This window comes from Centropristis striata, chromosome 4 (assembly GCF_030273125.1).
Source record: "Centropristis striata isolate RG_2023a ecotype Rhode Island chromosome 4, C.striata_1.0, whole genome shotgun sequence".
Classification (NCBI taxonomy): Eukaryota; Metazoa; Chordata; class Actinopteri; order Perciformes; family Serranidae; genus Centropristis; species Centropristis striata.
The window spans coordinates 19,931,093-19,947,650 of record NC_081520.1 but is presented as its reverse complement, the minus strand read 5'-3'; the positions used below and the strand labels follow the sequence as shown (position 1 = coordinate 19,947,650).

The following is a 16,558-nucleotide window of genomic DNA, read 5'->3' as shown; positions in this document are numbered from 1 at the left end:
TCAAGCTGAACAAGTATTTTATTCTAATATCTATCAATAGTATCTTAATTATCTTGTTTTGAGTATGATTTACCTACCATAGCTTTGTGTGCTTATTTTAACAACATGTGTCTTTATTTTTTAACAAAAATGAGTGAATAATGTTCACAGGGATTTCTATCTTGACTAAAGGACAAAAAAAGACACAAACTGACCAAAAAAGACAAAAAATTACCAAAAAATACACAAAATTACTAAAAAAGACAAAAAAATTACCCAAAAAATACACAAAATTAAAAAAAGGATAAAAAATGACCAAAATGACAAAAAAAAGACACAAAATGACAAAAAAAGACACAAAATGACCAAAAACAACAAAACAAAACAACCATAAAAAGAAACAAAATGACCAAAAAAGACACAAAATAACTAAAAAAGACACAAAATAACTAAAAAAGACACAGAATTACCAAAGGAAGAATCAAAAAACATCAAAAAACACACAGAATTGTTAAAATAGACACAAAATTACCCAAAAAAGACACAAAATTGTTTAAAAAAGACACAAAATTATTAATAAAAGACACAATATTATTTAAAAAAGACACAAAATTATTAAAAAAAGACACAAAACTATCTGCCTCGAGTTTGAGACCCATGTTTTAAGACATCATTTGTTTTTCCAGTGTCTAGATATTTTATACTTATTTAAAGAATTCTTACAAAGAAACATTGACTTACTGCACTAGCAGATAATGTGACTTGTTGTGCTTGATTCTAGTGATTTCTTCCTCCTGTCTGTCAGCTGGTTTCTGCAGCAGTCCTACCTTAATGTGCTGATACTCCTTCTCCTCCTCCTGTAGAACCTCCAGCTGCTTCAGAACCGACTCCTGCTGGAACTCTCCTCGTTCAACCTGCACACACAGACAAAAAAAAAAAAAAAGTACATACAAAGAGTCTGTGTAGTTCCCCAAAAGTCTTCCTGAGACATTTTAGAGAGGCAAAGTATTTCACTTTCATCACTCGTTCTCCCTTTTTAATATCAGTCAGATATGTTTCACCTTCACTCAGGAGCATTAATAATGTATCCTGAATATCTTTTATTTATCTGAACAGAATGCAGATTTGTAAGGTAGCTAAGCTCATTTCCCTGAACTCACATCAAGCAGAGACTGTGTTAAGTATTTTAGAAAGGAAATGTAAAAACCTCTCACTGCAAATAGCCTGAGCCCTGCAGCAGGCTAAACACTGGTTCACTTCCAGAGAGGAAGCAGCTCTTTGTATGTCTAGAAGGCATTTAGATAGAGAAACACACCCACTGGAGGATTACCCAGCATGCATCAGCATCTGCAGCCGTACACTGCTCATAGGACGGGTGGCATATATACAATCTAATGCATTTATATTCTAACAATACTCAGAAAATCATTTATTCTAGCTGTGACAATAGTTATTCGTTATGTTGCTGCACTGCAAAAAAAGATGTTTAAAAACCAGATAAAACAGTAAATCTGAGGGAAATGATCTTGCTGCATGGACAGATAATTTACCTTGACAAGATTTCTTATATTAAGATTATTAAATCTAGAAATAAGCATGTTGAACACTTAAAATCTAAAGTTTTTTATCTTGTTAAGAAGCAAAGTTTGTGTCTTTTTTGGTCAATTTGTGTCTTTTTTGGTCAATTTGTGTATTTTTACATCATTTTTACATCTATTTTTGGTCATTTTGTGTCTTTATCAGTAATTTTGTGTCTTTTTTGGTCAATTTGTGTCTTTTTAGTGGTCATTTTTACGTATAATTTTGGTCGGTTGTGTGTTTTTTGGTCATTTGACGTCTTTTTTGATCATTTTGTGTCTTTATTGGTCAATTTGTGTCTTTTTTGGTCAATTTGTGTCTTTTTTTAAATCATTTTGTGTATTTTTTGGTCAATTTGTGTATTTTTTAGTCATTTTTACATCTACAATCATGGAAACATTCTTGATAATAACCAAAATCATGATGAATAAAACCATGTTAAATGTCTAGATATCTTAAATTAAACTCTTATCAGATATTTTTGTTGTTATCATTGTATTTGTCCAAACAAATTAACCTTTAGTTGAACCAGACATTAAAATGAACAAGAAACTGAAGAAAACAAGGAGGTCTAATTGTTTTTTTACATGACGGTATATATATATATAAATATATACTGATGAAGTTCTACTTGACATGAAACAAATTTCTTATTTCAAGTGTTCAACATGCTTATTTCTAGATTTAATAATCTTAATTTAAGAAATCTTGTCAAGGTAAATTATCTGTCCATGCAGCAAGATCATTTCCCTCAGATTTACCGTTTTTATCTGGTTTTTAAACACTACTTTTTTACAGTATGGCTTAAAAATATGAGAAAAAGTCAGATTTGAATGAACAAAAAGTGTAAAGTAGGACGTGTTGACACTCACACTCACCATCAGTTGTTTCATGGAGGTGTGCTCTTCGTTTTCTCGTGCTGCGTTGTGGTCTTTGTGCACAATCTCCACCCGGATGTCGTTCTTCGCCGACACAACTCCTTTCAGATCTGACAGAAACAGACGACACGTTTATCTCAATAAGATGAAAAAACACCATTCTGTATTTGTTGACATTATCATTTCCCCTCAGTGCAGTTTGCAGTATTACAGAATTTAGCAAAAAAAAGATCCCAAAAAGGGGTTTGTGAGAGTTTCCCCTATTTCCCCGAAAAACAATACAAAGCGTTATTAATCACTAGTTTCCTGCCAACACAAGCACTGAAAAAAAGGTGTAAAAACCAGATAAAACAGTAAATCTGAGGGAAATTATCTTGCTGCATGGACAGATAATTTACCATGACAAGATTTATTAAATTAAGATTATTAAATCTAGAAATAAGCATGTTGAACACTTAAACATAAGAAATTAACTCTTAAAACCAGATAAATGATCCAACACTTCTAAATCTAAAGATTTTTTTTTTTTTTTATCTTGGTAAGAACCAAATAATCATCAGGTCACTCTGCTCAGGCCAGTTCATCACTGCTGGCAGCTTTAATTTATCTGGTTTTAAGAGTTAATTTATTATTTTAAGGACAATGTTTTTCCCTGCTTTTCCGACTCATTTTTTTCTGATTTTCTGACTAATCTTTTTGTTTTTCTGACTCATTTTTTTCTGATTTTCTGAGTCATTTTTTTCTGTTTTTCTAATTAAATTTTTCTGCTTTTCTAACAATTTTTTTTAGTTTTTCTTACTCATTTTTTTTCAGATTTTCTGACATTTTTGTTTTGTTTTTCTGACTAATTTTTTTTCAGATTTTCTGAATTTTTTTTCTGTTTTTCTAACTCAATTTTTTTCTGCTTTTCTGACTCTTTTTTTTGTTTTTCTAACTAATTATTTTCTGTTTTTCTGACTATTTGTTTCTGTTTTTCTGTCTAATTTTTTTGTTTTTCTGACTCATTTTATTTCTGCTTTTCTGACTCATTTTTTTCTGTTTTTCTGACTATTTTTTTTCCTATTTTCTGACTTTTTTTCTGACTTTTTTTTCTGCCTTTTTTTTCAGTTTTTTTTAAATTTTTTAATTAAATCTAGAAATACGCATGTTGAAAGCTTAAAATAAGAAATTAACTCTTAAAACAAGATAAATTATCTAACACTTCTAAATCTAAATTTCTTTTTTTTTATCTTGGTAAGAACCAAATAATCATCAGGTCACTCTGCTCGGGCCAGTTCATCACTGCTGGCAGCTTTAATTCATCTGGTTTTAAGAGTTCATTTCTTATTTTAAGTGTTCAACATGCTTATTTCTGGATTTAATAATCTTAATTCAATAAATCTTGTCAAGGTAAATTATCTGTCCATGCAGCAAGATCATTTCCCTCAGATTTACTGTTTTATCTGGTTTTTAAACACCTTTTTTTGCAGTGTAGATTATCTTTTTTTTCTTTTTATTCTGCACATATGCAATCTCACACAGCCTTTCCCCGGCGGCTCATTCTGTTTGGGACATTTCTGACGATACTGTCAAATAACAAAGTCTTACTTTCTGTCTTAATTTTGCTTGCAAGTTCTCTCTGGTGAGCACAGATGGAGACGGGCAGTGAGGGCATAACCAGGTGCGCTTCCTCTGTAGTATACAGACAATAGACATGCTGAAGGGACCAGGAGCACAAATCGGTTCTTGGATAGAGACAGTGGCTGCCTGTCTCTAACCTGAGTCACTGTGAACATGGTGGGTGGCGGTGAACACAGCGCAGGATGGAAATAGCCTCAAAAGCGAATGCAGCCAGACTGAGATTGCATGAAATGAGCCCTTATTACAATCTGGCTCTCCTGCACCACAAAAAGATGTCCATCTCAACCAGCAATTTAATCCTGTGACATGAATGTTTCAGCAGTTTATCTCCAGAACAAAAAGACAACAATGGCAGCAAGAAGTCGAATTTTGCAGACAATCAAAATGCTTCACTGCAAAAAAAAGATGATAAAAACCAGATAAAACAGTAAATCTGAGGGAAAAGATCTTGCTGCATGGACAGATAATTTACCTTGACAAGATGTATTAAATTAAGATTATTAAATCTAGAAATAAGCATGTTGAACACTTAAAATAATAAATTAACTCTTAAAACAAGAAAAAAACCAGAATAAAACCAGTTCAAACCCACTTAAGACCAGAGTAAAACCAGAATAAAACCATTTAAAACCAGAATAAAAGCAAGATATTTCTTAAATTAAAATTATTGAATCTAGAAATAAGCATGTTGAACACTTAAAATAAGAAATTAACTCTTAAAACAAGAATAAAACCACATAAAACCACAATAAAAAACACTTTAAACCGGAATAAAACCACTTTAAACCAGAATAAAACAACATAAAACCAGAATAAAGCCAGTTCAAACCAGAATAAAACCAGTTCAAACCACTTAAAACCAGAATAAACCACATAAAACCAGAATAAAAACAAGATATTTCTTAAATTAAGATTATTAAATCTAGAAATAAGCATGTTGAACACTTAAAATAAGAAATTAATTCTTAAAACAAGAATAAAACCAGAATAAAACCACATAAAACCAAAATAAAACCAGTTAAAACCAGAGTAAAACCACTTAAAACCACTTTAAACCACTTAAAACCAGAATAAAACAACATAAAATCAGAATAAAACCACATAAAACCAGAATAAAACAATTTAAAACCAGAATAAAACCAATATATTTCTTAAATTAAGATGATTGAATCTAGAAATAAGCATGTTGAACGCTTAAAATAAGAAATTAACTCTTAACCTAATCTTAATTTAATAAATCTTGTCAAGGTAAATTATCTGTCCATGCAGCAAGATCATTTCCCTCAGATTTACTGTTTTATCTGGGTTTTTTTTTTTTTAAATAAATCACCTTTTTGCAGTGTGGAAGCAGATGAATGAAAACATTATCTCCTTTGTCTAGATGGACATGTTTTCCTGTGTGCTTGGGGCCGGTACAGTATTTTTCATGCTTCACTGGTTTAACTGGGAAAGAGACGTACTTCTCTGGGAGCGAGTGCAGCAGAACGCTCCGATGGTCCCCATGAGGACGATGAGGGCCACAAAAGCTCCCACAGCGATCCCAATGATCACCGCCACTGGGAGAGACTCTGCAAAATAAAACAACAAAGAGAAATGTCCCTCTATGAAAACATTCACAGAACATCTCATATGCACATTAAAGTCAATAAACACTGTAAAAATGGTGGTTTACGGTAAAAACCAGCAGCGGTGGTTGCCAGAACTTTACCGTAAAAAATACGGTGCACCTTTTTTCAATATAACGGTAAAATGATATTAGCACTGTTGATTTCACGTTTAAGATTGACATTTTATTCCATTTTTTACTGTATAAATAAGACGTTTTTCCATCAAAAGAAACGCTGTTCTGCCATATAATTGACAAGAAAATACTTTACAAATGCTGCATAAATTATAGATTTTACCATTAAATATTACAGTATATTTCTGTTAGAGATATGGTGTTTAGTACATTTAACAGTGAGAAATAAAGTGTTTTTACAAAAAATAAATGCTAAAATTACAGTGATGCTTGTATATATATTACAGTATATTTTTGTTACAAACACAGTGCCAGAGTATTTTACAGTGGAGTAATTTATTAAAAAAAGAAAAAAACTGTAAAAAATTTCAGTAATTTTGTGTCTTTTTTATTCATTTTATATCCTTTTTCAGTAATTTTGTGTCTTTTGTTACAAACACAGTGCCACTGTACTTTACAGTGGAGTAATGTTTTTAAAAAATAAAAAAACTTTAAGTTTTTTTTTTTGTATTTGTGTGTCTTTTTGTATTCATTTTACATCCTTTTTTAGTAATTTTGTGTTTTTTGTTGCAAGAGTATTTTACAGTGGAGTAATGTATTAAAAAAACTTAAAAAACTTAAAAAATCCAGTTTTGGCTGATATAAACATTTACAGTGTTTCATTGTTACTGAAACTGAATTAACTCATTTATCATTTTCCGTCTTTTACTGTCATGATTTAGCAGATTTTCACCCTAAAATCTACAGACATTTTTTTACAGTGTATAATAACATTCAGTGAACATCTCAAATGCACATTGAATTCTCTATAGGGGACATAAAGAGGACGTTATAATGTCTCTGTGTGTCAGCCTGACATCCTCATCTCTGACTCTCGTTCTGTCTCTGCAGCAGCTAACAGTAGCTAACAGCAGCTAAAGCTATATTTCATCCCTCTAAGTGACTCTGGCGTTCTCCCCGAGGCTCCAGGCTATGAAATAAAAACACACAGGCACGCTGGAACAAAGTTCTGTTCTGAAATCTAATGGAAACTAATTACCAAACCTTCTGTTATCAGTGTGGGTAAACATTTCCCTCCTAATATCGTCTCATTATCCTACTGTCTATAACTTTTAATTTACACTCATTTAGGCTAATAGGAGCTTTTATTCTCACTGAGTCGACTCTGTGTGCATTAGTTTAAGCCTAATCATGTTTGTGTTCTTGCAACAATGTTTTAGTGCATTAAGAGATTAAAGCTGCATCTATATGCTGCTCCAACATTAAAGGTTCTTATTAAAACACACTTTAATGACCTGAGGTACCAGCCCACGTTTGTCACCTTCTCACATATTAAACAAATGCAAAACAACCGAGTGCTTATTCATTCATTTTACAACCTTTTTCAGTAATTTTGTCTTTTTTTATTCATTTTACATCCTTTTTTGGTAATTTTGTGACTTTTTAAATTAATTTCACATCCATTTTCAGTAATTTTGTGTCTTTTTTATTCATTTTACATCCCTTTTCAGCAATGTTGTGTCTTTTTTATTGATTTTACATCCTTTTTCAGTAATTTTGTGACTTTTTAAATTAATTTCACATCCATTTTCAGTAATTTTTTGTCTTTGTTTTTCGTTTTACATCCTTTTATTCTCACTGAGTCGACTCTGTGTGCATTAGTTTAAGCCTAATCATGTTTGTGTTCCTGCGACGATGTTTTAGTGCATTAAGAGATTAAAGCTGCATCTATATGCTGCTCCAACATTAAAGGTTCTCATTAAAACACACTTTAATGACCTGAGTTACCAGCCCACGTTTATGACCTTCTCGCATTTTAAACAAATGCAAAACAACCGAGTGCTTCTTCTTCCCCATTAAAGCCTATTTAATGTCTCCATTGATCAATGTCACTTTCACATAAGCAGCTTATAATTTATCATTTGCGATAAGTGAATAGAAAACACAGCTTCCTCTCCGCTAGAGGGGAAAAAGGTCAGCAGAGAGAAAGAATTCATTTTTTAAAGCAATGAAAAATGTTTTAAATCTTCCCTTTACATACAAGAAATTAGGTGTTTTATATTCAGCATGCAGTGTGTGTGTGTGTGTGTGTGTGTGTAAGGTCACCAGTTCAAATTGCCAGGGAGTGGACTTTATATTAACTTTTTATTAACCCAGAAAACCAATTTGCCAGGATTTTATCATCATATTTACTGTACATCAAACGTTTTTAGAATTTAGGCCATGATGCAAATATAACTTTGTATTTCATTTCATACTTCCAAGATGGTGAAATGTTAATTTTTGAACATCTTTATTTTGATAAAAAATATCAATTTGTGTTTAAAATAGCTGCTATATTGAAGTTATAATGTGCCATTTAATATTACATATTCTGTGCTCAGAGAGGAGACAGAACTAAAATGTGGTATTACACTGCAAAAAAAGGTGTGTCTTGTTTTTTTAACAAGATAAAAACACTAAGTCTTTTTCCCTGTTTTTCTGAGTAATTTTTTCTGTTTTTCTGACTCGTTTTTCTGTTTTTCTGACTCGTTTTTTCTGTTTTTCTGGCTCATTTTTTCCCTGTTTTTCTGACTTTTTCCTTGTTTTTCTGACTTTTTCCTTGTTTTTCTGACTTTTTTTCTTTTTCTGACTTTTTTTTCTGTTTTTCAGACTCATTTTTTCTGTTTTTCTGTCTCATTCTTTCTTTTTTTCTGACTCTTTTTTTCCTGTTTTTCTGACTTTTTTTCTTTTTTTCAGACAATTTTTTCAGTTTTTTATTATGCAGTTATTTATTCTAAGCAGCAAGATAATTTCCTTCAGATTTAGTGTTTTTATCTGGTGTTTAGACACCTTTTTTGCAGTGTGTGCATTAATATTATTCATAAATGACTTTGTGTACTTACTGTCAACATGTAGAAAAATCACATGCCCACATAAACTCACATGATAAGTTCACAGACAGGCACAGACACCATCTACCATCTACATCTCTGCCTATAGCAGCACAGTGAGGAAGAGGAAGAAGAGGAAGGTGAACCTGTCGAACCTTGGCTCCCACCTTGTTCCTTCAGCCGAATGATCTCGGTGTCGGAGCCGAAGCTGTTCCAGGCGGTGCAGTTGTAGATGGTCTGGAAGTCGGCGGGGACGATGTTGCTCATGGTCAGAGTGGAGATGACTCCTTCCTCCGTGGTCACCGTCTCCACCGTGTAGCGGCCAGACGTCCCCGACTCCAGAACCGTCTCCTTCCACGACCACGCCTGAAAAAACACACAGGGGGGAGGTGATGAGCTTCACTGGTGCTGGAGAGCAGGGGTTCTCAACCTGGGGGTCCCAGATGATTTCTGGGGGTCGCCAAATCATTTTGGAAGTCAGCTCTCTCTCCACTGTGTTAATGTGTTTTAGTCTTTGTGGTAATTTCATGTCTTTTTTTTGTCATTTTGTGTCTTTTTTTTGTCATTTTGTGTCTTTTTTGATAATTTTGTGGTCAATTTGTGTGTTTTTTTTAGTCTTTTTGTGTGTTTTTGGTCATTTTGTTTCCTTTTATTTTTGTGTTGTTGTTTTGTTTGTTTGTTCATTGTTGTCTCATTGTGACTACATTGATGTATGTGTACTTATGCGTTTTTAAGTTAATAACAAGTTATGTATGGTTAATAATGGTAATAATAAGTGTATATACTACATTACTATGTGTTATACATACATATATTATATATATATATATATATATATATATAAACATTATTGTTGTTATATAACTGAATATAGTAAATTAACATAGAGAGAAGGGATTTAATAAGCTTTGACTCCTTTTGAACACAAATAAGTGTTGAGTTTTGTTGTTTTGTCTTCTGTTTATTGTTCTTCGTTTGTTTTTAATTGTTCATCTTTTATTTTGTGTTCAAATAAATTATCAATCAAATCAATCAAAGTGTTTGCATGTGTAAAATAAACCATCATGCTTTGCTGTTATCTGGGATTCTGAACAACGGCTAACCTGGCTGCACAAACACCTCTCCCCCACTCAAAGGTTAATGGAAGCAGCATAAATAAAGTGTCAGTGAGCTAACAGCATGGCTTTAGACTCTTCTTATGAAGTAAGAATCAGACATTTTCACATATAAATCTAAATAAATCCAAGACACAGGACATGATCACGCCATGCAACTCTTGCATCACTACTAAGTAACAGTAATATTAAGGTTTTCCTCAAATTACTGTTTTGAATTCAAAGTTTATTAACATCTCATACAAAATGTGCAGTAATTGAGGGGTCCTGATGTTTCTGCAGGGATTAATCTGTCAGGACGTGACGCTCTGCCACATGATGGACGTTGTGAAGTGACACTTCAGTGATGTGGTCGAGGGGAAACAATAGATATTTGCATATCGTGGTTTTATTTATGCAGTGATATGTTATGGTAACACATGTCTGCTTTTGTTCGAGGCGTCTTAGTGCATTCTTGACAATAGTGAGAGTTTGATGCTTAATTTTTGCTGATTTTTAACTCACAAACAAGGAGATTTATTACTGTGGATGAAGAGTGACAAAGACAAATTGGTGCTGAGAGAATAAACAACACGTCCAACTTGCAGCCTGTAATAACGGACAGGTGGCTAAATAGAGCTGTGAAATGCAGCGCTACCAAATTTGACTTGTGTTAGAATTCTGTTTAATGACTTCTTGAATAGAAAAATGATAAACATGAGGAGCTCCTTCTAATGAGGGTCCAAGAATAGAGGATGGATTACTGAGCAGGTCTACCAGCACAGGCCCAGGGGCCAAAACTCTCAGGGCCCCCTCTGGTTTTATCTACAACATGCTGTCAAAGAGACACGTACTATTTTTTTCTCTGTTGGGTTTTTTCTATGTTTCTTGTACTGTATGTGTCTGTATATATATATGTGCCAAAACTTTGCATAAATAAAATTTACAAAAAAAAAAAAGAGACACGTACTAACCAGAAAGAGACCACAAAGAAACAGAAAATGACCACAAAGAGACAGAAAATGACCACAAAGAGACAAAAAAAGACCACAAAGAGACAGAAACAGACCACAAAGAGACAGAAACAGACCACAAAGAGACAGAAAATGACCACAAAGAGACAAAAAAAGACCACAAAGAGACAGAAACAGACCACAAAGAGACAGAAACAGACCACAAAGAGACAGAAAATGACCACAAAGAGACATAAAAAGACCACAAAGAGACAGAAAATGACCACAAAGAGACAGAAAAAGACCACAAAGAGACAGAAAATGACCACAAAGAGACAGAAAAAGACTATGAAAAGACATAAAGCTAAGTACGAAGAGACCAAAACAACAAAAAAAAGATACACAAAATGACCACAAATCCCAACAAAAAGACACAAAAATGACACCAAAGGGACATCTAACCAGCAAGAGTTGCATAAGGACGACAAAGCGACACAGAACGAAACCTTGAAGATGTTGTTTGCATGTTTCCAGGGCAACAATGTCTCATAATGTAAAGCTCTCTGTCACAATTATGTGATTTTTGTGAATATAAATACATGAGAAGAGACTTGAACCACATCTCAGTGTTGACATATGTAATTTCAGACATAAAGCCAAAGAAACTAAAGTGTCTCTGTTACTAAAATAAATAAATCTGAATCCACAATAAACATTGCAGAGGCTCTGCAGGCTCAAATAAACCTGATATCAATTATGTTGCTAGTTAATGCTGGACATCAATATAATAAAAACACACATTAGATGACAAAGTATGGCAATTAAGCACATGCATATCCAAACACCCACACACGCAAATTAATAATCAGCGCAACGTGAGCTGGGAGAGTAGGCTGTTTATTTATATAAGGTCCATAAATCTTAATGGGATCAGTGCTAACAGAGCACAAGTAGCATCACATGAGGAATCAGGGCTTCAAATTGTATTTCCATGCCTACATTGAACACAAGAGATGGAGCTTTACTCATATGTAGTTAACAGATATCAATAGTCCAGTCAGCGCAGGGACCCGGATTACTTTGTGACCTCCAAAAATGAAAAATCCTCACTCAATATTTGTTTTCTAGAAGATAAAAGATGTATAGCCTTTACTACTTCGCAATAGTTAACAGGGATGTGTTTCGACTCGGCTTTAGAAAAGATCAGCTACACCACGAAAAACATGCTTGACAAGTTTTGGAAAATCTGGAAGGTTTTCTGTAATTTCCTTGAGAAAAATGATATTGAAGTAGATGGCTGGAATGATGAGCTGAACTGAAGATTTATTTATCTTTTAATTTTATCTTGATTTAGTATGCAGATTTAGAGCTTTACAGCAGGGCCGGCTCTAGGCATAGGCAACATAGGCGGTCGCCTAGAGCGCCATCTGCTGGAGGGGCGCCGCCAGTCACCCTCAAGGAAGAATTTTTTTTTTTTTAAATGTAGATGCCCATTGTCGTCCCTTCGTGTTCTGTCTTGAAAATAATATAATATTATAATATTATAATAATAATAATAATAATATATAATATTAACAAAATAAAGAAACAGACAAACAATGACATTTTGTCACTTGTGGTGCTGAGTCACATGACGTGTGGTCATTGCCTTGCCCCCCTTTCGATCAGACCGCTGTCAGAGAGGTCAGGTCACGTCAAGTGACAGACACATTATGTTTTGATACATCTTCAAGATGAAACGGCCGTCAAAGCTCTCTGGTAATCAGTATCGAAAGAGAAGAAAAGAGGAGGAGGAGAAGACGTTTCATTTGTATTAGCTTGCTAGCTAGGTTGAAATAAAGCAACGCTAGCTTAACACAGTTAAGCACATTTTTCATGGGGTTTCCACTTTCATTGTCTCTCTTGTCTCTAACTTTGTTAGCGTCTCCAGCTGGGCTTCTTTGAGAATTGACTTGTAAGTTAATAATTCTATAGACAGACAGTTGTATTATAGCCTGGTTGGCACCATGGGCAAACAACAACAGGAGTTCCCCTCCATGAAACAGCAAGCGGAGCTGCTCAACACCAATGGATCTCACCGAGGAACCAGATGGACTAGAGCCGGGCCTGCTTTACAGACATGTATATGTATCTGTGTGTGTGTGTGTATAGATATATGCATTCATTTATTTACTTATTTTTAATTTATTTATCTTTCTACCACCATGATTTTGTTTTGTGGTTATAAATGCCCCCCCCCCTTTTTTTCACCTTCCAGTTATTTATTTATTCATTTTATTTTCATCATCATTGTTCACCGTTTGTAAATTAACAAAATGTGCAATAAACATATGTTAAAAAAAAAAAGTCCAGTCAGCCATTCTATCAGACAGAGAAATGAAAGAATGAAATAGAGAAAAGACGCGATCACTGAGATGAACTCACGATGCGGTCTGGAGGAGGCGTACTCCGGATGAAACACTTGATCTGTCCTTTCTCTCCGTGTAGAGCCTGCTGGGTCTGGGTGCTGGAGATAGTGGGAGGCCCTGAAAGAGAAGAAAAAGAAAGTTAGAAGATGAGTTACATAAATTAAAACATGAATAATTAAATCCATTTTCCGTTTCAGGTCCTCTGCCAGTTCTGCTCAATGGAGTTTTTGTTCTACATTATATGAGAACGTCTCTCTGAAACACCTCTAGTGTTGAGTAATTCAGACTCCTGGGGAGGATTATATGAACATATCGCCTCATCCCTCGCTACGATCCAGACAAGGACACGGCGGGACCGGACCAAGGGCCCCAGACCTCATTCTGGATCAAGAAATAGTTGATTTATGGCCGGCTTGATTCCTCCTGTGGAGATAAACGTCAGTGGAGAGCTACAACAGTTCTCTGGAGCGCAATCAGCACGACACACTCGGAAAGAGAAAAACACCTCTGAGGGAAGATAACACACTTGTTGCAGTGTTTCACCTCAATCCATAATCAATCTAATATTTACCTGCAGCAGATCTGACCCCTGAACCAGAAACATTAACCCTGTATTGGGCAAAGAACTATATTTGGTAACTTCAGTGGATATCAAAATGGGGTCCCCATGTAATATTTCGAGAAGAAAGTTGCAAATTTACTAGATTAAAGTGGCAAATCTACAAGAAAAAAAGTCACAGATTTAAGAGATTTAAAGTGGCAAATCTGTGCTAAAAAAGTTTCAGATTTACGAGGAAAAAAGTGGGAAAAAATATTTTTTTCTCACATATTCACCACTTTAAATCACTTTAAATAAAATTTCTAGTAGATTTGCCACTTTAATCTCGTTAATGTATTTCTCTAAATATTACCCCCATCCCCCAGGTCCGTATGGTTTTTTACACATTCTGACTGTATGTAATATCCTCCAATATTCTCTAGGGATGAAATTTGGATTTTGCAAGTATTTCAGTGAGTGTCCTATTAAGGGTTAAGCCCCAGCTCTCTATAAATATCAATCAATCAATCAATCAATCACTCAGACTTTATTTATAAAGCTTCTTCTCTGGCACTGTAGGGAGGCGGTCGCAATTTTCTTTCCTCTCTCCCTCTGTGTGTTTTCCTGCTTCGCGTCTCATCTTGTCTTTTGTCTTATACTTTGAGAGACTCTCTCTACACTAATCTCAAAACTTAAAAATCATGGATATCATCAACTGGTCCCTCAACGCAATTGACACAATCTTCTGGAGGAGAAGCCTGGGTTCAGGGGAGCCCTCATGTCCTGCCGGCACTGGCGGCTCTCTCCGTAGAGGACATAGAAGATCTCTATCTATTCGGAACCTTGATAACAGGTCTTTTGCTGATTGGATTAGACTTTGCTCTGGTTTATCAAGATACACAGAAAATGGTGCCAGTTGTCCAAAGCCCTATAAGGCTGCTGAGATGATTGATATGATGGGCAGAGCTGTCGGCACTCAGACTGTGGTCACAAACCGCACTTTGGATAAAATCATGGAGCGACTGACAGCCCTGGAAAAGCGACAAGTTCGTGTATATATATATATATATATATATATATATATATATATATATATATATATATATATATATATATCTCATATTTTCACTCCAACTGTCAATGTAGAAAAAAGTGTTTTAATGAATCACTGACAAAAACCTTTTTTTGCAGTGTACACTGCATGCTTTTGAGCATGAAATATGTTAAGTTACTGCACTGTAAACATATTTAAAATTGCAGTTTCATCATATCTGGTTCAGTGCACGCTCCTATATGTGGCCCTGTGGTAGTGTTGATTAAAAACTGTGGCCCCCTGCAGCATTTAAGTTGCCCATCCCTGATCTATCATCTATGTGTAAATACACTCGTTACAGCCTCCATAATAAGTCTGATTAATTGGAATAACAGACTCTGTAAGCAGGCTGAGCGGAGCCAACAGGAGCTGCAGGTCTGGACTCGGAGCCAGCTCCTGTTAAAACTTGGTCAGGCTACAAGATTTGACCTGACAAGGGCAGCTCGGCCTAAACGACTGGTCTGCTGCCATCTGGTCCTGAGGCTGTTCTCACCAGGTGACAAGATGTCACACATGACCCACTTCTGTCTCTCAACTCTAACGCCTTCACTCCTCACACACTCACTGCAAGTACAGTCCCCAAAAAGGGCGCCGGCGTTTATTTACATCAGTTTATATTTAAAAAGATGCAGAACAAGAATAATCCTGTGGATCAGCTGTGATCTTTAAATATTATTTCACATGAAGTTATTGTAAGTGGAGCTGCAGCAGTTTGCTGTTGGAGGAGGCTGCTGATCTTGTTTACTTGAGACTTTACAGGCAAAAAACATTATTTTCAAATGCACTTAAATGCTTCCTTCTTCCAAACAAGTGGAAATAAAACATCCAGAATACATTTTTAGATGTTTTCTACTACACTTTGTCTATTTGTGCACTGCAAAAAAGGTTTGTTTAAATAAAGGATAAAAACAGTAAATCTGAGGGAAATGATCTTGCTGCATGGACAGATAATAAATGATTAAATCTAGAAATCTTGTTTTAAGAGTTGATTTCTTATTTTAAGTGTTCAACATGCTTATTTCTAGATTTAATAATCTTAATTTAAGGAATCTTGTCAAGGTAAATTATTTGTCCATGCAGCAAGATCATTTCCCTCAGATTTACTGTTTTATCTGATTTTTAGACTAAACACCTTTTTTGCAGTGTGTCTGTAGATTTCTCCAAAATTCACCTAAAGTTATCATTAGATAAAGCCTTATTTGCACATTGACACGTCATATTTCAGAAATAATATTTCTGTCTTTTTCTGTGTCTTTTTTAGTTATTTTGTGTCTTCTGTGTCATTTTGTGTCTTTTTTTGGTCATTTTGTGTCTTTTTAGTCATTTTGTGTCTTCTTCTGTGTTATTTTGTGTCTTTTTTGGGGCAATCTGTGTCTTTTCTTTAATCATTTTGTGTCTTTTTTAGTCCTTTAGTCCAACATAAAATTTGATTTTGAATCGGTTTTTTTAACTTTCAAAACACTATCATGCTCAATAAAGAATTTTAAATGTGTCAAATGTGACCAAAGGTGTCAAATCTAACATATAAGAGGGTTCCATCCAGTTCTATCATTTGATACTAAATCTATTTGAGCTTGTCTCCAGTTTTACTTGGTATATCATCATCAAAAGGAAACTGGCCTCATGGAGTTTACAGCCAGAACTTTAGAGGTAAATTTACAGTAACGCTCCACGCTGCTTTGTTTTCTAGTCTGGATGGAGTCAACAAGTCTGGATTATTTGGAGCTTTTGGACACTCCACAGGGTTAAAGTTCTCATCTGGACCTCATCAGAACCAATCATGTCTTAGAAATAATCACCTGG

General features: G+C 34.6%; 1 protein-coding gene across 1 annotated transcript in view; it reads right to left on the bottom strand.

Annotated features, from left to right (window-relative positions):
- kirrel3b (kirre like nephrin family adhesion molecule 3b) overlaps positions 1–16,558 on the bottom strand; it is a 339,909-nt gene that overhangs the window by 10,089 nt on the left and 313,262 nt on the right. Inside the window, exons 10-15 of the mRNA XM_059330957.1 lie at positions 13,141–13,241; positions 8,825–9,035; positions 5,516–5,623; positions 4,023–4,106; positions 2,436–2,545; positions 807–893 (exon numbers count right to left, since the gene is read on the bottom strand). Of these exons, the coding sequence (XP_059186940.1) occupies positions 807–893; positions 2,436–2,545; positions 4,023–4,106; positions 5,516–5,623; positions 8,825–9,035; positions 13,141–13,241 (701 nt within the window). The remainder of the gene's footprint in view (positions 1–806; positions 894–2,435; positions 2,546–4,022; positions 4,107–5,515; positions 5,624–8,824; positions 9,036–13,140; positions 13,242–16,558) is intronic.